The sequence below is a fragment of the Vidua macroura genome, chromosome 3 (genome assembly GCF_024509145.1).
Source record: "Vidua macroura isolate BioBank_ID:100142 chromosome 3, ASM2450914v1, whole genome shotgun sequence".
Taxonomy (NCBI): domain Eukaryota; kingdom Metazoa; phylum Chordata; class Aves; order Passeriformes; family Viduidae; genus Vidua; species Vidua macroura.
In genome coordinates, this window is record NC_071573.1 from 58,342,930 (window position 1) to 58,366,668 (window position 23,739).

Consider the following 23,739-nt stretch of genomic DNA (forward strand, 5'->3'; position numbering starts at 1 on the left):
TTGCACAAATGAAATGGATTGTCACTCACTGTCAGTGCTGAAGGTGCTCCAGAAATCTCTCCTGACTCTTACTGGTAGCAGAAACAATATAATCACTACAGAATATAACCCAATACACGTGGTCCCATACCCATATGTATGTGTATATATGAATACAAAGATTTTTCATTGAGAACTTAAAACATTTAAAAAACATGCTATAACTGATTTGACATAGCTACCTGAGGTAGGGTGGTAAGGTGGCCACAAAGAGAAAGGACCTGAATAAATGCCTTTGAAATCTTACCTCATTTGAAAGTGAAAAGAGACACACTGTGATTCGTGTACAGTTACCTGCTCCTGCTTTTATTCAAGATACTTGTTTTAAGCATTCACCAGTTAACAGATGAAGCCATCCCAGGATATGGCAGCATGAGAAATGCACATTAGTGTAGGCCTTAATAAGAACATTAATGTAGCAAATTGACTTGATTTTGTCATGTGCAAACATAGACATTACAATACTAAAATGGATATAAACCAAGCAGAAGAAATCAAAACTTTTTCTACATAAAATAGATGCAGACATACACTCAGGGCAGCTTCTATTCTGTGTATAACATACCTAACATTTTCTGTGTATCAGTGGTGATGTAACTCAAGATCTCCCAGTACTTTGTCTGGAGTTTGGCCACTTTTTGTTATGTTCAGAAACCAAACCTCCTTTGTGTCTTCTTCGTGGTACAGATAAAGGTCTAGCTCAGATACCCTCTAAGGTGTGGGATGGTAAACCTTCCACAATTGTTTGTGTTCATGAGTAGGTAGAAAGTATTCCTGCATTTTTTACCCCTTGTCAGCACCTAGTTATTTTAAATTTATCTTTACAAGTGTAGATTACATTTGTGGGAAATATGCTAGCTGAGCAAGAGGCAGGCAGCCAGGGACATGTAGAGATAAGTGGAATCAGCCTGCAGAGCGTAATATTCTGGGCTGCCTTCCTTCTGTACTTTCAAGTTGGTAACTGTATTATCAGACTACACCTATAATTTTTGTTTAGGGAAATAATGGCAACAATTTGGTAACCATTCTTCTGATACCTTTGGGAAGAGGACATTTAACTGAAATACTCTTTTGTTCTGTTTGCACATCACATTGCACAGTGAGAACTAGCCTGGGACTTTTGGTGCTGCTGGATCAAACATGTCGACACCCGCCTTGGGTTGTGTTTACAGTGTGGTAACTGGAGTGAATTAGCTTTTCAAGTAATAGGTGGTATTATAACCCCTAGCAGCAGCATTGGTCTTTGGATGAGAGGGCACATCAACACAAAAGCCAAATTCATATATTGATTCACCTATAATGGTAAAATGGAATAGGAACCAGATTATGAATGAGTGGGCAGCACAGCTCACTGGGTTTTAGGTTCCTTGAATGATGGTGTGTTACTCATTAACTTAATTATCCATTAACTGTATGGCTCCTCCTTGGTTTTACAGGCTCAGTTCTGGGTTTCTATTCCACCCTTTGGTTTCACAAGGAAACCCTGTGGACCAACACAAATACTACGATGTTTCCCAGCTCTGAGGGATGCTGTTCGTCCCTGGGGAAGGCAGGCTCTGAGGGAAAACGCTTCCTAGTGTTCCTAGTGTAAAACACTCATAAAAATAATTAGTCTGCAGGTCAGGAAAGTGAGGAATTAGGGGGAAATGACATAAAGCCCTTTTCAAAAGTAAAAAAGAAATAACGTTTGGATTACCGTACATCCTCTTGGCATTTTAAAGGACCTTGAAATATCAGGAACTAAAGAAAGGCCAGTCGGCTCTTGCAAAGGCTGTCCTTGACTTGCAAGGAGAGGAGATGGAGCAAGGCAAACCCGTGGTACATCTGCAGCAGAGAATTGAGCTCCCAGGTGCACTGGAAAAGGCAGCTGCAGCCTACAGGTGTGGGAGAAAGATAAAATCTTTGGATTGCACTGAGAGGAAAGTGTTACAGAGATGTCCTTCAGGTAACTACTAGGTAAAGATCTAGGCTGCAGAAAGCCCAAAATTGACATCAGAGGACTCTCTCTTTTAGAGAAGCTTCCTGAATGCTGGGCTGCAGGCTTAATGCTGTCTTTATATCCCCTGCTAACATGCTTTTATAGGTCTCAGTGGAATTTTCACCTATTTTTCTTACATCTTCATAGCAAGAAGTAAATAAACTTCTTCAGAAAGCTCTTGCAATAATTACTTTTTATTTAACAGCAATATATATATATATTGTGAGTGAGTGAACGCCAGAGCCTGTCCTGAAGACATCCCCAGAATGATAATCCATCCAGATACAATTACAACCAAATGGTGACTCAAGTTAAATTCATTTTTAGGGATGCTTGATAAATACTGCAAGCTTGCACTTGGAGTACAGGTGTGCATATAGTTGCTAAGGATATAAGCCCAGGTGTTTACTATACTTTTTTTTTTTTAAACCATAGAAAGGCCAAGAGAGTTTCAGTAGTGCAAATGTTTTCCTGTCTGAGGAGAAGACTACATTTTTTGATTAATCACCAGTTTGATTACAAACATTCCCTTACAAAATGGATTCAAGGAAAACATAGATTGCTCTTAATACAGCCAAGGACATTTTATTGCCTTGATTTCCAAGGACCTTGTCAGTCAGGTGGGAGATTTGGGAAATTTTAGAAAATGTAGCTCTTTACCTCACTGGGAAAACAGTGTGTCTGTCTGTTTTTAAAACATGCCTTATGTGCTGAACCTACTCATAGACAACTGAATATCAGTCCACTGCTAAGAAAATCTGGAAAAAGCATTAATTGTCTTTCTACACATGAAGAAAGGTCTTAAAGTACTAAAGGCGTCCAGGAAGCCTGAATTCTCATAGCAGATGGGAATTCAGCAGTACCAATATTTGTGTATAAGACTTTATAGACTAAAGAATTTGCTGTTACAGGAAAGTTGTGAAATCTATTTTAAAAATGGAATTATCTCAAATTGAGATTTATTAATTTAAAGTAATTGGATTTTGTTTGGTTCTTTTTCCTTTAAGAGGTGCAGCTTAATTTTTATTATATCACATACCCAACAAACCTGTTTTTGCAAATATTCATTGACCAAGTGTCAGATTTAAGGAAAAAAAAATCAAGGGCTTTGCATTATGGTAACAATACTGATATTTTAAAAGGTCAGATTTAGAAAAAAGTTATTTAGCAGGAGAGTAAATCAGTGAACACTGAAATCCTCTAACTTTTCATCTATTTCTAATAGAACTGAGCTACCATTAGCAAATGAAAATGCAAAAATCTTTGCACCTTGAGTATTTCATGGAAGGCACTTGTCCATTGGACTGTGTTCATAGCAAAGTAGTAAATAAACTTTGTGCAACTGATGACAGGTAAGATTTCTGTTCTGAATTGATTACTTCATTTCCCAGAGTTTAGATTTCTGAGAAATGGCAAAATGTACCAGCATAGGGCAGTAGTTTGTTATTGAGTATTATGCTGCTCATTAACTACATTGAATTTAAAAGCACAGCTGCCCACTCCCATTCAGGAGTGTTTTTTTCTGCATTTAAATGACTTAACTTTGATCTGTACAATGCATTTTTCATAATTATTTGCCTTTGTGCGATTGCTACATTATTTTGCTATGTCACATGCCTCTTTTGTCCATTTGGATCTCAACCCTGGACACCATCCAAGCAGAGTTAAATAGAATACTGCAATCCTGATAGACATGCCAAGATAAAATTAATCTCTGTTGGTTTTGGGTGCTCCAACCTCACAGCCTGGTTTGTCACTAATGTTGAGCTGCAAAACTGTTCTGCTGGCTGGGGCTGAGAGCAAAGGTGCAGCAGGTCAGCTCACTGGGGTGAGCCTGAAGGCCTAAGGCTGCTTCATATTTGAACTTTTTCTGTCTGCTCGTGAACTGTGGTGAGGGAAGGGGCTGAAGCCTCACTTTATGTTCAATTCAATATTTGTAAAGTTTTAAGTTCAAGAGAATCCTGTTCATGAGGCTTACTTCAGGTGTAGTGTCAGTTGTGGACTTTGAACACCTGCTGACATTTAATCTGAGCTCATCTCATATTATTGACTTTGTATTTCCATCAATGGCCTTAAGTTATAATCAGTCAAATGTTGCATTAACAAAGACATATTGGTATATGGTACAGCTGATAAATGAGGTTACTTGGTGCTGCCCTCATATGTCTGTTACTCACTCTCTACTGAATTTTGAAAAAGTGCAGGGGCTACATTCAGTCATGCAGGGTTGCTCAGGAACTGTACAATATTTTTCTAAAACAATCACTGTATTGCTTCAAATCCTACATTCCTACATTTTGCTTTTATGTTAGTTCTACTACTTGCTTAGTAACAGCCTTTTGAAAAGACACAAAACGTGTTTTTCCCCTCCACATTTAATCTTATACTTTTGGCGGTGTTATCGGCTGCTCTGAGTGCGCAGCATCATTAAAGAAAAAGCAGTGGTACATGCATGTTGCCAATTAATGCACCCTTTAATGCATCATCTTAGGAGACTGGTACATCAGTCTGCCTAAGCATTTAGCTGCCTGTGGGGTTTTCCAGCAATTTCTTTTCCTGAAGATATCTGAGGGGATTCATCTCTTGCTGAAAGCTGAAAACCCCTAAGTAACTGAAGAACACATGGTTTTCTGCTTTGGCCTTATCCTCCAGAAAGACCAAAATACCTAAAAGGAGGAATGTATTTTGAATGTTTGAGTCCTGCAGCATGATTTAACAGAGTTATTGGTGAAATCTAGACCAATCTTGCTTTCCATAGCTAAAGTAGGTTTTTTTCTCTATCTAGTAACGTTGTAGGTTTTTTTTACATTTTAAAGCAAGAATAGAGGGTGATAGGAGTCAGAAGAATCCAACTCAGGTATCATAGTGCTCCTGTTGCTTGTTGTGCCCACACAGAAGTTTCAGATGCATTTTGTGGATGCAGATTTAATACTGCCAAGTTCAGATTAGCTAACATGCAGGATGTGACCACAGGTGTACTGGTGCGTTAAGTGCATATATAACCGCATTTATGTTTGTGGGTGTTTGTCATCACATGCTGTGTGCTTTTTTAGAACTTAATTTGTACTTCTGTTCGCTCTGTGAAAACCTACAGAATTTTACTACCTGGATAGAAAAAAAAAGTCTCCCGACCTTGTAGCTAAGGTAGGAGCAACAGCACATTTTCTAATCATCTTCTTGGCCTTCAGATGCAAATTCAATGCAGTGCTTTGGCTGGCATGTCCCTTAGGCCAGGTATCCATGAATGAGGAAGGAAGGAGTAAGGACTGAAGATCAAGGCTGTGCAATAGACCAGTTATTTCAGCCCGTGTAATTTTTTTTTAAACTGTTGTTAGTTGCTTTGACTTTCTCGGTTCCTTCCTTTATTATATCCCTTATTCCTCCAGCTATCTTAATATTATTGCTTCCCACCTCACATCCCTAGGCTTCCCACATACATTTCCCCGCAGAGAAACATTCCTGCCCGCCCGTTCGGCTGTAGGTTGCGGCCACTGCTGCAGCCGCCTCCTCTCCTTCCAGCTCCTTGGCTGCCAGGAACTCCTGCGGCCAGCGCCGCGTCCTTCCAGCCTACCTCACCTTTCATCAAGTGATGCCTTGCAGCATCGCTTCCCGCGGAACAGCCTGGGAACAGCCCCCTGCTTGCCTCTTTCCTCAGGTCAGGCAGGAACAGCTTCTGGGCCAGCGGCAGAGCACTGCCTATACTAGTATGTATATATATGTCAGGCTTCTGCTGAAATTAGGACAAGTATTAAAAAATATTAAATTTTAATTTTTAATATTAAAATATTTAAAGGGTGTTGGTAATCTCTGCGCATCAGTTGCTGAGCAGATCAAACCAGCGATAGGCAGTTTTGTATAGTTTTATTCAAATTATTATTCTTTGTCCCTGCTCACGCAGATCCTAAGAAATGCCGTCATGAAACAAACAGACTGTCCTTAAAGCCACAATATGACAAGAGAGCACTTGACCCGCACGCTTTATTTTGTAGATAAATAATACAGACGGAGCTGGCAGCCGGCGCTGCGCCAGCACCGGGTGTGTGAGCGGGGGGCACGGGGCAGTGCCCGACCCCGGCAGCCCCGGCCTGCCGGGCGGAGCCGCTCCTCTCTCCTGGGAAGGGAAGGGGAAGGAAGGGAAGGGGCTGGGAAGGAATCAGCCAAAGCCACGCATCGATCGCGCCACGGGGCGGCCCGGCCACGCCACCGCCCGCCCGGCCCCCGCGCGGTCCTCAGGTGCCCAGCGACGAATCCCCGGCTCGGGCTCCGTCCTCCCGCCCCGCCCGGCGGCGGGCGAGGGGCGGGACCGGCGCCGACTCCGCTCTCGCTCCGGCCGCGGCCGCCGCTCCCCTCGGGCTCTCGCCGCTCCGCTCCGCTCCTCGCCCGCCGCCGCTGCTGCTGCCGCCATGAGCGCGGATCCCGTCGTCTTCGTGTCCGCCGCCAGGACCGCCGTGGGTGAGAGGCAGCGGCGGGTGGCGGATGCTCCCGCCGGGGCCGGGCGGGTGTCCGGGTGCTGAGCGAGCTCTCTCTGTGTCCCCCCTCCCAGGGTCCTTCAACGGCGGGCTGTCGTCGCTCCCCGCGCACGAGCTGGGCGCCGCCACCATCCGGGAGGTGCTGCGCCGGGCCGGGCTGGCCCCCGAGGAGGTGTCGGAGGTGATCCTGGGGCAGGTCCTCACCGCAGGTACGGGCCGGCGGCGGGACCGCTCCTCCCGCGGCCGGGCGCGCACTCTCCGCGGCAGCATCTCCTCGGTGTTGTCCCATTGAAACGGCTCAGGTGTCACCTTCCAGGGCGTTATGCCTTGCCGTTGGGAACACGGTTCCTTAACAAAGGACTTGAGAGGCATCGTGGCTACTTCTCTCTGGGTGACCGAAAGGATGGGCTTTTGGAAAGGATATTGTAGGAGATAGTTTGGTTTTTTTTAAATCCCTGAAGTAGCCAACAGTGTATGTATGAATGTCAGTTTCTTTGTTACGGCATCCTTCTCCCCTTGATCATCTCAGCTGCTAAATTTAACATCCTAAGTAATGATAACTCTGAGTTTTTAAGAGCTAGGCCTGCATTTGTGTTTATCTGCAGGACCTGCAAGATCTTTTGATGCCATTTGTTTGGAGACAAATATTTGGATTTAATGAAAATGTAACTGGCAGGGAATTGTTTATTTTGAACTTCATCCTGCTTTTTCCAGGGTAATGTTTAATCAGTAGAATCATAGGCAGCTTTGTATTTTAAACATGGAGGAAGGAAATATATCTTTTTGTCTTAAAGATGATTCAGATTCCTCTGTATTCTCAGCTTGCTGAATGATGTGTTTTCCTTGTCCTTTTCTTTGTGTATAAAGAGCTTTTGCCTTGGGAGATGCAGATGAAAACTGTTTTCTTTGAATATAGTGCTCCTATTATCTCCATCAAGATCACAACAAAGACTGGAAGCTTTCAGATCCATCTGCATAGTTGTGCTTTTGGTTTCCATATGAACTTTCAGGGAAAGTTAACTGCTGGTGATATGCAAAAGATGTCAAAAAGAAACTCTTCAGAAAGTAGCAATTTAAATGATTTCTCATCCTACACATACAACAAGCTAGGGCTGATCTGAAGTAGTGTTTCCTCTGACCTGGCATCAAAAGCAGAGTTGTAGATGTAAAACTATCAGTAGCAGGTATTTATTGATCAATATAAATGAGAGAGGTTATCTTTTATAGATGACTGCTGGGCACTTTTCTACCCACCAGCTAAAAGTAGGAGTGTGCTCTAAATTTTTGTGGAATCGGGGTATTGTGAACAGTGACAAGGCAGACGTTTGTGTTTTTAAGAACAGACAAAAGCAAAATGCTGCCTGTTCTCACAGGTGCTGGCCAGAACCCCGTCCGGCAGGCCAGCGTGGCTGCGGGAATCCCGTACTCCGTGCCCGCCTGGAGCTGCCAGATGATCTGTGGGTCGGGCTTGAAGGCGGTGTGTCTGGCTGCTCAGTCCATACTGATGGGAGACTCCAGCATCGTGGTCGCAGGGGGCATGGAAAGTATGAGCAAGGTAAAGCAGAGGGTTAGCCTCACATTGCGCTGACATCCTGGGAGCAAAGAGCCTGATGTTGAAACCCTGTGTTTCCAGGCTGGCACCTGGAGGCAGATCGAGAGGGTCGCTGTGCTTCCTAATGAATTTACACGTGCAACAGTTGACTTCACTAGCACACTTCTTTTAAAAAAAGACTTCATACTGCAGCTACTGAAAGGTGCCCTGCTAACACACACTGCATTTAAAATTCCATTTCCATCTAGCCCTGTGGTGGTGAATGATTTTCCTGTGACATATCACAATAGATGGGATTTTTGTATTGCAAGAAGCCCAGAGAAGGAATAACTGAAAATGTTATTGTTTGCCAAGCAATTAGAGTTTGGAAAGAAAGCAAAGCAGTTTTATTTCAAGGTGTTCATCCCAAGGTTGTATTCAGGAATGGGTCTGAGCTGGTGATCTGATTCCCAAGAAGTGGATGGCCTCTTCTGCCAGGGCTCAGCTGCCAATGCTGAAAGTGATGTTAACATTCCCTGACAGCAGAGTGCAATTGGGAAATACCTGGAGCAGGCTAGTAGGATGGGAGAGCTACAGCCATGTGGCCCAGGAATGATAGATTTGGTCTGTGGAGAGGAAACAACACTTGCAGTGCATTCATCTGTTACCAGGGGAATGCACAGGCCAAATGGCACGCCAGCTGGCAGGCTCTGGAGGAACAGGCAGAGCAGGCAGCTGGAGAAACTGCCAGGATTTGCCAGGAAACTGCCAGGAACTGCCAGCCCAGCCACTGGGCAGGGGTCTGTCTCTGCAGTAGTCTGTCTGAATTGTGTACTGGAGATGTAAACATGTCACTCCTTTCAAAATACGCTTTTGCAGGCTCCTCACGTCATTCACATGCGAGCTGGGGTCAAAATGGGAGAGGCTTCCTTGCAGGACACCATAATCCTTGATGGCCTTACAGATGCTTTTTATCAGTATCATATGGGCATAACAGGTAAGTGATGACAGTCCATAAAATGAAATGGTCAACTGAGAGAAATTTCCACTGACAGGAAATTTCAGAAATCTGAAGTTACAAATAATGTGTTTCAAGCTGTCCTTATGCTGTAGTCATGAAAAAGAAAGAAAGAAAGAAATACGTAATATTGAAAGGTATTGAAGGCATTTTCCATTTTGTTTGTAAAGCTGCTGCTTTAGGTTTCTTTTCTGTCTGAGCTAATCTCTCTGCATCTCTTCTACATCTGAGAAATTTAATTTCAGAAAAAATAGAAATAAAATAATCCCTGTATGTAACTGGAGCATTCAGCAGCACAGATTTATGGTTGGGGGGGGAGTTACATAAAGTGTCCTGTGGCTATGCATGGTTCTGCAGCTTCAGGTTATTGCACCCTGGTTGGGATGGTCAGCCAACTGCTTTTCCAGACCCTGCTTATGAAACAGAGTGACTTCAGAACTGTTCCCTTTCCTCAAGTGGCTGTAGAGAGATCGGAGCATAGTACTTCAGAAAAACAATAAACTACAAAAGCTTGTTTGCATTTGTATTTAATTTGATAATATCATCTGGGAGGAGATTCCACATGGAAATTTTCACCCTCAAGTGAAAATACAGTAGAAAATCATGAGTAAACAAAATGAGGAAATCAGAATGAAAACGGTTCAACAAACTCATCTGCTTGCTACAGCAAACATTAATGACTACATTTGTGCTTGCAGTTTTGCAACTTAAAATGTTCCTAATGGTGGTTTACATTACATTCCCATTTCAGCTGAAAATGTGGCCAAGAAGTGGCAAGTCAGCAGAGGGGAACAAGACCAACTTGCTGTACAGTCACAAAACAGGGCAGAGGCAGCACAGAAAGCTGGCTATTTTACAAAAGAAATTGTTCCTGTTCTTGTACCTTCTAAAAAAGGTAAGTGTGAATGGATAGTCAGAGCTAATTTTAAGGAAAAAATCTATTTTCTGCTATGTCTTCTGTAGTCAGTGGATGGTTCCCCACTTACACAGCCTTTTTATAAGCATGTAGCCTCTTTCAGCTTTCAGTGGTTATATTTTAAATAAGAGAGAAGCAATGCAAATGTGGAATATCTTAGTGTAGCTTTCTGCAAATAGTAATAGTGTGTTTTATTGTAGATAGAATAACAACCTAGACAAAGCACTGACTTAACATAGGCTTGGATATGGTACCAAAATCAGTGTTTTTCATTTTCTTAAGACTCCTGCTGCACCAAACTTGAAACAGTGGTATTGATCTGGCAAACGTTGCCCACCTAGTAAAATACAGAGTGACAATAATTAGGATTACTAGTTAATATGTAGTCAGGTTACATATAATGGTATTTTTCTCTTTATTTGTGAAGGGTATAAACAGACCTATTACAATGCTTGAGCCAAGGTCTGTTTCTAGAGCAGGGGAATTCCCCAGCTCCTTGTGAGGTAGATGCAAAACCTGAATTTTCCAAAAAGAAATCAAGAATCAGTTCTTCAACAATTCCATTGAACAGACCCTGCAGAAAAAAGTCCTGGCATTAGGCTGGCTACAAACTATTTCATGATAACAGTTTAGATGATAATATTCAATGACACCTGACTATTCTTTGTAACAAGATTACCAGAAGTATCATTTGAAATATAGCCTTCTGCTGAAAGAGAAGGTATTGGGTCAGGAACAGCAAGAACAATACTGACTTTTGCACAACTAGACAGCTTGTGTTTGTCTAGAAACACTTAGAAAACCTGAGCTTAGAAAACCTGAGCTGTCTGCCCTGCTAGAAGGAGCTGCCATTTGTTAAACTGCCTTGAGTTGGCAGCTGTCTCTAGTGCAAGAATGCCTTGTTGGTTGAAAGGAATACGGTGTATATTCTCTCTCAGCATGTTGTTTTTGCTGTATTTCTGTTTGAGATGTTTTTTGTGTGATTAGACACTCTTGTGAGCATAATGCTGTGTTTTTGCAGGTCCTATAGAAGTTAAAATAGATGAACACCCTCGACATGGGAGCAACCTGGAAACAATGGCAAAGTTAAAACCCTGTTTCCTGACAGATGGAACTGGGACAGTAACAGCAGCTAATGCTTCAGGTTGGTCCATCTGGCTTAAATGAAATGGAAAAGAACAGTAGCTGCTTGTGGCTCAAGGCAGAGTTTCTGCAAGGGGTGTGGCTGCTGTGTGTTCACTGCTTTGCAGGAAATGGCAATGTGTTTGACAACATAGGTAGAACTCCATTTTAGATGTGGTGGAGGATTTCTTAACAGAGTTGTCTTTTGTTCCCTGGTTTTCTATAAAACAGTACAAGAGTTTGGACAATGACAGCAGCATTTGATAGGCTGGAATATTTCCTTTTAAAACTAAGGGTTTCTGATACTGCAGGTTTGGACAGTGGAAAACTTAATGATTCATGTTTGAAAATGTTACTCCTGTGGGACTGCCATAAGCATCTTCAAGCATCTTTAAACATCTTCATGTGTCCTTATGCTGCCCCTTCCAAAGCCTGCCTAACAAATCTGATGTACTTCTTTTTCAGATTGTACTTTGATTCTTCCACCTGCTGCTTTCCAAATAGAATCACAAATGTGTCACATTTACAGCAATATAGTTTCAAGTATTTGTGGCAGAGAACAGACTTGGCTGGTATGAGCAGTACTGACCTAAACCACTAAATTGTGATTTTTGTTTTGTCTAGATTGTGATTTTATCCAAGCAGGAGAAAGTGGTACAGTAAAAACCATAAAGTCCAACAAATACATACAAGTTGTTTGTTATTCCACAGGTTTAAATGATGGAGCTGCAGCTGTTCTTCTAATGAAGAAATCGGAAGCTGCTAGGAGAGGTCTTATGCCTTTGGCTCGGATTGTATCTTGGGCTCAGACAGGTATAGATCCATCTATTATGGGAGTAGGGCCCATTTCAGCAATAAGGAAAGCTGTAAGTAATCACTTATCTATGTATCCATGATGCTAAAACTCTTGGTTTTAATTGCTTTTTGTTTTCTGGCCATGTCTTGGTTTTGCCCTGTTCTAAAGAAAACATAGTAGGAAAAAAGTAACTATGTGAAAAACACTCAAAATAGCGTAGTATATAAGATTAGGAATCCTAGTGCTACTAGGCTAGTACCTACTTGCTGGAAAAAGAAAACACAAATGCATCTGTGTATAAACGGACTTCAGAGCATAAACTAGTCAGGTTTGTGGAAGGGTACCTAGATAACCTAGGCTAAAGATCAAATTTCAGGCATGTGTGTAACTGACCTAATTCAGTGATATGGTTCTGATGCTGTGTCTGGCCAGGTTAATTTTCAGATCATTGCCTGAATGTATTTGCAATAGTACAACACTGAGGGAAGGGCCACTGTGTGCTATCTGCATTAGCAAATGGGACGGTGCCCTTTGTGCTTCAGTTTGGCCTGCAAAAAGCTTGGAGCTTACAAATTGGATCCTTTCAGGTGTAACTAAACAGGAAGGTGCATTCCAAAACCACATCTAATGTGCTCAGAGCATTACTGCACCCACTGATGTGCTGTGTTAAGTCCACAGGACAAGGTTCTCAATACCCCACACTGGGCAGCCCTGCTGGTACCACACTGCTTGTTAATACATCCATAACCCATGGCAACCCCAGCTGATTATTTGTTAAAGCTTAGCTATGAAAGTGAGCATGGAAAGAGCTAAGAACAGATTTGCTTTAATGTTCCTTATTTTTTTAATACTGTGTAAAGGCCTTATTTTGTTCATCTCTGAAATGTCCTGGTGATGTGGAGGTCTGACTTGAAATCTCCCAAGCTCTGTGGCTTTTGACAAGAAAATCAGAACTGTAATGCTAAAGCCTTTTCTTACCAGATCTCAAACTGTTCTTTTAAATGAAGGGTGCAGTAACTGAATATGCATTACAGTTTTAGTATAAACTGTGGGACAGACAAGTTGTACCTATAACTGTATACATACTATGGAAAGGGCACACTACTTCATAGAGCATGATCCTAATAGCACTGAGGTCATGGCTTCAATCCCTTTGTGGGCCATTTACTTAAGAGTTGGACTCAATGATCCTCATGGGTCCCTTCCAGCTCAGAGTATTTTGTGATTAAACTTTGTAATGTGTGTTATCAAATGTTCACACCCTCCATGAATTATATTTATCACTTCAGAATTTTAGAGTAGCACTTTACAGTAAGAGAATGACTATGTTATATATTTAAGTGTTACAGTAACATTGTGTATCCCAATCTTTTCCCAGAAGAATGGGATACTCCATACTGTCTACTTTATCTAGTAGAAAAAGGCTCTCCTCCTTGACTGTAGCCTCAGAGGTGCACCAGTCTGGCTAGCCTAGGTTGTGAAACATCAGTGGTGATGATTCTGCTGATAAAGTATTGCTGTTAGAAACAAAGTGAGTGGAAGCAAAAATTTACATGTGTGAAACATGCCTAAGCCTGTACCAGAGTAGGCAATTGCATCACAAGTTTCTCAAGTGAAAACATGAGCCAAACCATCTTCCAAAACAGTCACCTGTGAAAAGCCTGAAGTGCCAGCTTTCAATGTAAAGGCAGGAGAGACTGGACAAATCAGATGTGGCACTGATCACTAATGGTTGACACCTCACTATTTCCTGTGTAAAAGTCACTGTTAATAGAGACTCCCTAATGGAGCCAGAGTATGTCCTAAAAAAATTGCTTTTATGCTTCTGAATCCAGCGCTTGTTGTAGTAAGGGCACCAGGTATAGTTTGATTCTCACAATTGCACCACCACTGCTACAATGTGTAAAATTAATCAAGATTTTTATGAGAAGCCAGCATTATTACAGCTCTTTGTACTGACTTGTCTGACACTGAAGCCTGTAGTCTTCAAGAATTCTGTCATCAACATTGGTTAGAAAAAATTGTTTTCCTTCAATTTTTTTAAAGTGGTAGCTTCAAATCACGCAATTTACATCTTTTGAAAAGCTTCCTCTGGTGCTAAGAAGAGGTAAAAGATAATAAGGCCCTATTTGCACTGTTTTCTCAGATTGACAAAGCTGGCTGGACTCTGGACCAAGTTGACCTGTTTGAAATTAATGAAGCCTTTGCGTCACTATCTGTTGCAATAGCAAAAGAACTGAAAGTAAATCCAGAAAAGGTAATAATTTGTAAGATGGCATTAGTTTGCCTCCTTTAATTCAAACTTGTCCCATACTGTGCATGTGGATTGTAAGGATGAGCACAGTTCTCTTGCAATCCCTTTGGTGTAAGCAAACAGGGTGGGAGCCCCTGCAGCATTTCCTCACACTGCTCTGTCCACTGGCTTTGATAGCAGTTTCCCAGCTGAACAAGTTCCAGTGTTGTTGCAGTGGATTTTTATGAAAATCTAGGCAATTGCTCAAGCATACTTAATTCAGAGTTTGAAATTGCTGCTGCAGTTATATGTGCCACAGCATTCTTTCAGTGATGGCAAAAAGCACTCTCCCCTCCCTAAATTCACCTCTTATTACCAACTATTGCATTCATATGCACTTTCTTGTATGAAGTGATGTTTGGGGTTTCAAGCTCACAAATAATTAAGGGCTAGATCCCAGTGAAGTAAGTTATGTTGAAAATCAGCTAAGCCAGTTAAATGTTCTTGACTGTCTATGTTGGCTTTTTTTTTTTAGATCAATACACAGGGTGGAGCTATTGCTCTTGGCCACCCTCTGGGCGCCTCTGGTTGTCGCATCCTTGTAACTCTTCTATATGCACTGGAACGAACTGGTGGAAAACGTGGTGTTGCTGCTCTCTGTATAGGAGGAGGAATGGGAATAGCCATGTGCGTTGAGAGATAAATGTGAGGGAATTAATGAACAGCTAGCATGAACTAGCTTTGAAACATTTTACTAATAAACTTGTAATAACATTTTAACAGCTCACATTTTTTTGTTTTGCCTAAAAGTAAATAAGCGTACACCATTACTTTTTCACACTCAAGCACCGACTTGACAAAGAGGTCAGTGGTTACTGCAGGCACACTAGTTGTTACCACATACTAGAGCCTAAATTCTCACTGCAAGAAGCTTGCTTCCAAAAATTAAGTTTGTTCACAAGAAAATAGCAGCAACATTCAACCACTTGTTTTATTAACATTTTAGTTATAAGAGTGGGAAGTGTAAGTGAAACAAACATAAATAAAGCCTAAGTTATTCTTCAAGTGCTCCAGACTGAACTGCATCCTCATAGCACCCTCCCCTCTCTTCTTTAGTTTCAGGGTGCAGTTTAATAAGATCATCAATTCGAAGAATAGTAATTGCAGCTTCTGTTGCAAACTTGAGGCTCTTAGTTTTGACCATGGTTGGTTCAAAGACACCAGCTTGCTTGTTATCACGAGGTTTTCCATTGATCAAGTCAAGACCAATCCTGCAAAGAAGGAATGCTGTCAGATGGAGAGGGAGAAACAACAGAAATATAGCTGGGAGTATGCTGGGTAGCTACTACTTCATTACAGCAATACATACACATGACTGAAGGGCAGGGGCAAAGGAGTTCACTGATAACATATTTTTTTTACTATGCAAATCACAGTTCAGTAAACTGGGAGAACAATTTTCCATCTAGGTCACCAATCCACATAACTTTAACCAGCCTTCTACCAGACAGATACTTGCCATTTCAGATTTTTGCGATCCGGGTTAACTTGAGCCTCATTGTGGAATGCTCTCAACTTTGCAACAAGATCTGTAGCATCCTGAGCAGCATTTACTGCCAATGTATTTGGAATTACTAACAGGGATCTTGCAAATTCTGCTATTGCAAGTTGTTCACGTGATCCCTAGAAAGAGGAAAAAAGTTTTTAAACTGATAGCTACAACAAGAGAGGAAAAAAATACAGCCACAGTCAACAGCAGCACTAATAGGTAGGGGTTCTCACATGCAAAACCTGTGTTTGGGTCAAAAAAACATAGACTCTAATTATAAGAGGAAGAATTAACTCATATTCGTTGTGCAAGTCTAACACATACACACCATTGCTTCTTTGTACAAGACTTACCATGCTGGTTGCATAATTTTCAAGATATATTGAAAGTGCTGCCTCTACAGCACCACCACCTGGGACAACAGACTTGGATTCCAAAACCCTTTTGACAACACAGAGAGCATCATGTATGGATCGTTCCATTTCATCACACATGAAGTCATTGGCTCCTCGTAAGATAATTGATGCTGAAGTACGAGCCTTTGTACTAAGAAAAAAAGGAATCAGAAGTCAGCTGTGTTGGATGGAATCTATATTAAAATTATTCTTGGCAATTTTTTTCTTCTAAAGCAGAGTTCAGTTGAGCCTCATTATTTCAACATTTAAAAGAAAATCTTAACATTGTTATGTCTTCTTGCCGGATACATATATTGTAACTTAGTAAAAAGTTTAATTTCTGACATGCATGCATCTAGTTTGAATTTTAGTCTTTTAAAGAAAGCTACCTGTCAAAGTGAGATGACAAGATGTTTTCCCATCAAAGAGGGGAAAGCATACTTAGATAGTAAGAAAGATCCCTTTTGCACAACCCTCAAGTAAGTTAATGACTGTCAATGTGACAGAAAAGGCTTTCACATGGAGCTGGCACACAAGTGCCATGGGCAGAGTGTCATTCATGCTCAAATGATACCACAGGAACATTAACACCCAGAAGACATATTGAAGCAGTGGAAAAGTTATTACCCAAAGTATGCTCTCGTTAAATGAATTGATATTTAATCTTAAGGTACCAGACAGCAGTGACAGCAGCACAAGTGAACACTGTCTTTCACTACAAATTGAAAGATTTAGCTCACACCTCTTTATTCAGATGAAATTACTCAGATGATACCTATTTCCCTTTACCATCTCTAAAGAGAAGCCAGTTTAGAAACATTTTTCATAAGCAAAAATTAAAGTAAAAACTGCCTAGCAATCTGATTGTCTCATATACTGCAGTTCAGAATATGTATCCAGCTCCAGCAAGAGAGATTAAATACTTTCACCTCTAATTTGCACTGGATTTGTGTATAACTATTTTCCCATAACAACTCCAACCACTCAGCATGAAGTAAATAAATGGAATTTTATCTCAGACTTAGTAGAGAACATATACAAAATGAGTATTTTTAAAAGGATCCTTACTTCTTGATTAAAATCAGCTCATCATCACAGATTCTCTCTTGAATCACTTCTTCTGCCTGTCCCAGCATTAATGCCTCAAAACTCTCCTCACCTTCAAGATTTGCAAGGGTTGAACATATGGTTGCTTTAACAAACAAAAAAGTGAAGTTAACATTCAATTCCTGCACATCATCCTTTGCCCATTTCCCAGAACAGATGTACAGAAAGAAAAGCAGAAATAAAAGCTGTGTTGAATAGATTTTTCTTAAACAACACTTCTAGTTCTCAGGCAACAATTCAGTATTTCTGTTTATAACTGATAAACTGACTGCTCCTTTTGTTTAATTTTTACAGCACTTCTTTTTGCACAGCCAGTACAAGTTCCCATGCTTTACCACAATGAAAACATTTTCTTCCAAATTTAAGGATGGATAAAAATATGTACAGGCCCAGATTTTTTTAAAAGTATGATTTAGTGATTTAGGAGTTCTTCGTCTTGAACTATCTAAACAATGTACTTAACTGTCTAAACAGAGGCTTGTGAATGCATGCGTAATAAAGATTTCTAAATAAACACAGATTATGGCTCCTATTTCCATAAAAGGCCAGTCTTCACAGTGCAAGGCAGCTTCTTCTCCTCCCACTGTAAATCTTCAAGAATCAAGTCTTACAATACTACTACTTTGACAAAGGTCACTTAAAAGCTAAAAAGAAGTGGCTCAGCTTTACTCATCCTGATCTTGAATATTAAGAAGTTGTATTTTAAAAATTAGTTAACAAATACCTTAACAAAAGCTTCTACTTTGAAGGATACATTTATAAACCAGTTATTCTTACATAGACATACCTCCTGATGCCTTAGCAATCCGCTTAAGGTCCTTTTTTACAACTCTTCGTACTGCCATAGCTCCAGCATCAACGAAGTATTTCAGACACATATCATCAATACCTCCAGTGGTGAGAATAACATTGGCACCAGTGGCCAGAATCTTCTGGATTCTTTCTTTGGTAATATCTGACTCTCTGCAAAGATTAACGTCGAAGTTATAAAAAGGTATTAAAAAATATACCATCACATCTTGTCAGCCAACTTCCTGAAACTTTAATGCAGAGCTCTGCAAGAATGGACCACTGCACAAACATACTTGCATTTCTTGAAAACTGACTTAATACTAGTTCTGCCTCCAGAAGTGAAGGCTTCTTCCATTACTATTTGGTATTGGTGGAAAATGTTAACATTCAAAACATTTTTTACCTCTTGCACTCAGCCAAAATTACACTGAGCCACCTCAACTGAAGAGACCAAACCAAGCCTGTGAAACCCCACTGCCTCAGTTATTCAAGCTTCCACACACCTCTGCCTTATCTGGTCCAGCTTCTCAGGGTCTGAGATAACAACCTGAACACCAAGCTTCATTTTTGCTTTCTGCAGGCTGAAGTCAAGGCATGCAATCTTTGCATTAACTATTCTCTTGGTCATACCTGATGAGGAAAAATAAGCAAGAAGGATTTCGTCAAATTGATTTAACAGAACATCATGCTAGCATTAAGAGATTAAAATTAATATTACTTTCACGTTTCAGATTTCTACTGTTTGCTTCTCCACCTTCCAGTTCTGCCCTACTGCAGAAAAATGCCAATCGAGACTTTCCTGTGTTACCTTTTTACATACCCTGTCCCCAAAATGTGAATGACCATGACAATCTGACTCATCGGTCTCACATCCTCTAAGTCACCTAATCACAGCACAGTTCTGCTAAATGGAACAGTTCCCCACAAACCTGGCAGTGGCTCCCCACAAGAGAAGCGTTTAAGTTCCACCAGACCACAATGCTACCTTGCTGACACTGATCTAGGGAAACTACAGCAACTCACCAACACTTTGTGGATCACTGCTAGCTGGCAGGCTCTAGTCTATGAAACACTGGTGAAGTGCAGTATTTTGTGTTCTTGTTTAATTGTTCTGGAACTGAAAACCCACATGATTTGCAATGAATACAGCCAGTAAGGAGAGCGACACAGAAAGATGAAGAGGACTGAGCTGACACAAAAGATTTCTGAAACACAGCCTGTTCTTACCCTGAGAGCCCACCACGCAGTTCAGAGCGTAACCGTTCACAAGAATGCTCTCTTTCTGGCTGCGGCCATGGGCCTTCAGAACATTAACCGAGTTGATGGGGTACCGAGCCTGACCCTTCTGGTCTGTGTATTTAACTGCCAGTGCAGCATCCACCACCATGTTAGCAAAGAAATCACCATCACTGAAAGGCTGTTAAGGTTTAAACTGAAGAAGAAAAGTAGTATTATGCTTAAGGGAAAAAAAAAACAAAACAAAACAAAAAAAACAACAAAACAAACCATGAACAAAAATAACTGACAGTGCCCAAACTAAGTTTCCAAAAAAGAGTTTCAGAAAGGCATGTAAGTACTAGCTCTCCTTAGCACTGTCTTAAAGGAGTTATTCTAAAAGCTGAAACACTGGTAGGAAATTATGACAGACTAGTATGAAACCTGCATTTTATCTACCTTTTGTTACTAAAGATAAATACGTACCCCTATGGTCTGCACAAAAGCTAAAAATGCAGGTTCTTCTGTGCCCATGGAGTAAAATTCAACTTTCTTTCCTCTGATTTGCTCCCAGATACTTCTGTAACACATTCTTCTATTCACACAACTCTTTATCTAGTCTCCCTAACAAGCAAAGCAATTGTTAGGAAACAATACCCTCTAAAAGCTATCATGATGTGCCAACCCAGATTTAAATAAATTGAGAAGAATTTGAACATGCTTTCCCATGCCAGGTCACAATACCTGTAAAATGCTTGTTATAAACACAACAGCTTCAATACTGTGTCATGTTCATAAAAACTGCTGCCAAGGATACACTCTAGCCTAGCTACTGAAGCTCTCTAATCAATCACTCTCACTTCACTCACTTGATCAATTTAAAGGATACACTCCTATAATTTTCGAGGACATTGATGTTTTAGCAGCATTAATTAGGCACTCCCTGCCCAACTCATCTGTGTTAATAACAAGATTTTCATTGATGTAGCGAACAGCTTCCCTGTAAAATAAAGACAAATACACTGGGTAAAGAACCACCCTCACAAAAAGAGAAAAAGTTACATGTTTTCAGCTCTTCTAAATGCTACCTCAAAGAACAAAGGGATAAAATCAATTGCTCTCCAAGGACAGTAACGTGGCTGTCATTCCTTTACACGATTACAGAAATGCAATTTAAAAAAAAGAAAACCCACAAGAAAAGCCAACCCAAACCAACCAAAACCCCAGCACCCCTGCAAAAAAACCACCATATTCGACTTGGCACCAAAAGGTCTGTATTAATGCAGTCACAAAATGCTGAAATTCAACTGTATCAGTTTCTTACTTGCAGGCAAGTCGGTATCCACCAATAATGGAGGTAGGATGAATTTTCTGTTTCACCAGCTCATCCGCATTTTTGAGAAGTTCTGCAGCAATAATTACCTGTTTGAAATACAAACACTAAATATGTGCATTCCACATAAGCAAAGTATCTACCTTGTGCAACACAGAACTAAAACTAGTTTCTGAGAGCTACCTAATTCCAACTTCCATCAAGGTATCTAAAGTCTCAGGCAAGTTTTCAACACTCAGTATCCTTGTTTGTACTTCAGGTCTTGCAGTTGTTAAAAATTAAAAACCAAAATTCAGCCTCTATGACCAACCTTCAAGATAGGAAAAATCAATAATGAAACAGAGGTGAGCCAATTCCCTTCCAGAGTACCACTTTTCATATGGAAACTAGCATCTATGGAAAATACCAAATCTAAACACTGACTTTTGATTTATCTGCATGTAAAACTTGCTACATACCACTGAGGTGGTCCCATCACCAACTTCTTTGTCCTGCAGGTCTGCCAGCTCACAAAGGACTTTTGCAGCAGGATGTTCCACTTCTAGCAGTTTCAGAATGGTTGCACCATCATTAGTAATGGTCACGTCCTAATTTTCAGAAATCAAATGTGCATATGAGGTATATTTCTATTACACTTTCACTACTGCGTTTCATAATGTTAATACAAAACCAAAATAATTATTCTTTGCAATTACCCATAAAATAACTACTCATAACAAAACTTCCCTGCTTCTTTTTAACCAGGAGTCCTATTCTAGCAACAGAAATGGTACCAGCACAGAATCTGCACCTCCTTTTGATCAGGAAAGCCTTTATGTTACAGAACCTCATCAACATTTTGCAAATACTGGATAAGTAGTCATGCAATGACTTCTGTCCAACACAGTATTTTATTACATCAGCCTAGAAAATTACAAACTTTCTTCAATTGCTTGAAATATTTTAAAATACAAAATACCACTTAAAATTTTGTTATGATTTTTTAAATTATTTCTCCTGATGTGGAGACTAGGATATACAAGTCAGCACCTGTTAAACCTGACTTAAATTGTTAAACTCACTTCTTGCAATCTGATCTGTGTTTTAAGTGGCTACAAGGACTTTCCTACAGAAATTAAATAACTGCAACACATACATTACCACCCACAATAGATGAAACTAAAACGATGTAACACACATTACACAATACTTAATTTTACCACAGTTCTCCTACCCTCTCAGGATAAAACAGGCACATGCACATTAGGCCTATGAAGCACACTAAATGGAAGCACTTTTACACAGGAATACAAGTCCTCCTGACACTTCTTAAAGTAACAATACTTACCCCAATATCATCCACCAACATCTTATCCAGACCAACTGGCCCAAGAGAACTCTTCACAATATTGGCAATAGCAGATGCAGCAGTAACTGAATAAATGAAAGGAGTAAGAAAAAAAAAGTTTTATCTTTCCAGCTTTAGGAGGATTCTCAGGTTTATAAGAAACAGTGCCAAAAACCCACAAACCAGGAATTTGACAAGAAGTGATCTAATCTAGTATTACATTTCAGCCTATCTAACCTGAAGCTTTACCTTACTTTGGTAGGCTTGCTGCTACTAAAAAATACAATCTGCACCAAGCCTCACTTTTCCCTCCTAGCTGGTTTAGCTAGCTAACCTGGCAAAACTGACTGACCCGAAAAAGAATGCCTTCTCTGCTGTCCGTGTAAGATGGAGGACAGGACTGAGGTCAGAGCTGTAGTGGTGATAAGATTAGGAGGGGTTGGTAGCACTGCTGCTTTTGACTGCAGCAAGCAGTGCCACAAGACTTCACACTCATTTAGTCCTCAGTTCTGGGCAGACAGAGAACAACGGCATCACCACACATCGATTAGTAAAACATCTTTTGGTCCTTATCAGGCCTGTGACTAAAACAAAACATTTACTTCTGCGACTAAGTCACCGAACAGTGACTTTTGAGTCACTACTAAAACAACACAAAGCCTCTAAAACACTGGCTCATTTAAAGGTTGTTCTGCCATTTTCATATAGGAAAAAGATACAATCAACCTTTTCCTTCAGACCATGGCAAGTTTTTATCTATCCCACAAGCATAGCCACTTAATCTAGAAATTGAAAAAGTGGTAGTTAAATGGGAACAGTTATAACTCAGAGGCCTTCAAACAACACAACAATTTCTTTTGCTTAGCAGGATTAACGGCAGCTTTCTGCACAAAATAATGTTGTACCAAAGGTGCCATTATTACGTGGAATCTCACTCGTGAATTAAGGCAAGGCTCGTAAATTTTAAGTAGTTGCCTAAAGTACCATTAGGGCTACAGAAGAGAATCCTAGTTTGATCGGGAAGCAAGTTTTGGCTTCTTCCTTTGTCTTTTGTCTACTCAGAATCTGAGATCGGTCTCGGAATCTGCAGCCTTCCCCCAGGACTGGGGGTACAATCCTGAGCAATGGGTAACGCGTTTCAGAACCACAGTTCTGAAACGCATTTCGAGGGTGGTCCCCACTTTCCGAGGCAGGTTATTCCCTGTGCTGGGCAGCGGGGACCTCCCCCAGCAGAATTCCCCGCAGGCCTTGCAGGCTCAGGCCCTACGCGGTCGGGACGGGGCAGAGCGACCTCCGTGCAGCAGCAGCGCCCTGGCCCGGTGTTTGCTGCTACCAAGGGACGGAGGGCGGGGTAGGCGGGATCGCGTAGCCACTCAGACTCCTGGAAGCGGCGCGGGATGGCGTGTGCTCCTCTTCCGCCTGCCTCCCTCCCTCCCTCCCTCCATCCTTCCTTTATTCCCTCCCTGCAGGCAGCAGCGGCCCGGGATGGAAGGAATCTGTCGACAGGAGCGGCAGTTCCCGGGCAGACCGGGGCGGGTGAGCACATGGCAGAGGCGACCATGGCCGCGCCATGTTCGCTCCTTGCTGCCCCTCCCTTCCCCCTCCCGCTCCCCCGGCCCTCGCCGGGGCGCGCCGCCGTTACCGTTTTGCGTGCGGACCGTGTCACCGCTGGTCCGCTCGCCGAACACGGCCAAGGGCCCCTCCATCGTCGACATCTTCCCGCCCGGGCGCGGCGCCACACGCACAGGGAAGGGACGGGAGGGCGCGGAGAGGCGGGCTGGCCGGGGCGGCGCGAGGCACGCTGGGAACGCGCCCCGCTGCGCGAGGGGGCGGCGGGGCGGGGCAGGCCCCGCGGGGGGGCGGGGGGGCGGGGCCGCTTCCCGAGCCTGCCCAATCCCGGGGCGCGGCACCGCCCGGCC

The 23,739-nt window shown here is 41.7% G+C and overlaps 2 protein-coding genes and 1 non-coding gene across 4 annotated transcripts; 1 reads left to right on the forward strand and 2 right to left on the reverse strand.

The window, feature by feature from the left end:
* Nucleotides 1-6,289: 6,289 nt before the first annotated feature.
* On the forward strand, nucleotides 6,290-14,882 carry ACAT2 (acetyl-CoA acetyltransferase 2). Of its 2 annotated transcripts, XM_053973397.1 has the most exons (9): nucleotides 6,290-6,469; nucleotides 6,561-6,695; nucleotides 7,860-8,041; nucleotides 8,897-9,014; nucleotides 9,787-9,930; nucleotides 10,973-11,095; nucleotides 11,785-11,939; nucleotides 14,016-14,126; nucleotides 14,638-14,882. In XM_053973397.1, exons 1-9 carry the CDS (start codon nucleotides 6,421-6,423, stop codon nucleotides 14,803-14,805), a joined length of 1,185 nt encoding a protein of 394 aa, XP_053829372.1. In that variant the 5' UTR covers nucleotides 6,290-6,420; the 3' UTR covers nucleotides 14,806-14,882. The 2 variants fall into 2 exon arrangements, with proteins under 2 accessions (XP_053829372.1, XP_053829371.1); XM_053973396.1 differs by lacking the exon at nucleotides 6,290-6,469 and having other exon boundaries at nucleotides 6,494-6,695.
* Nucleotides 14,883-15,068: 186 nt separating this feature from the next.
* Nucleotides 15,069-23,637, reverse strand: TCP1 (t-complex 1). The gene is made up of 12 exons (XM_053973395.1): nucleotides 23,463-23,637; nucleotides 21,821-21,906; nucleotides 20,952-21,080; nucleotides 20,485-20,582; nucleotides 20,050-20,160; nucleotides 19,173-19,354; nucleotides 18,449-18,575; nucleotides 17,941-18,116; nucleotides 17,115-17,238; nucleotides 16,005-16,197; nucleotides 15,622-15,785; nucleotides 15,069-15,373 (listed from the first exon to the last, which is right to left on the reverse strand). Exons 1-12 carry the CDS (start codon nucleotides 23,533-23,535, stop codon nucleotides 15,157-15,159), a joined length of 1,680 nt encoding a protein of 559 aa, XP_053829370.1. The 5' UTR covers nucleotides 23,536-23,637; the 3' UTR covers nucleotides 15,069-15,156.
* On the reverse strand, nucleotides 22,501-22,636 carry LOC128805856 (small nucleolar RNA SNORA29). The gene has a single exon (XR_008436605.1). It is a non-coding gene; the product is annotated as a small nucleolar RNA SNORA29 (small nucleolar RNA).
* Nucleotides 23,638-23,739: the final 102 nt, after the last annotated feature.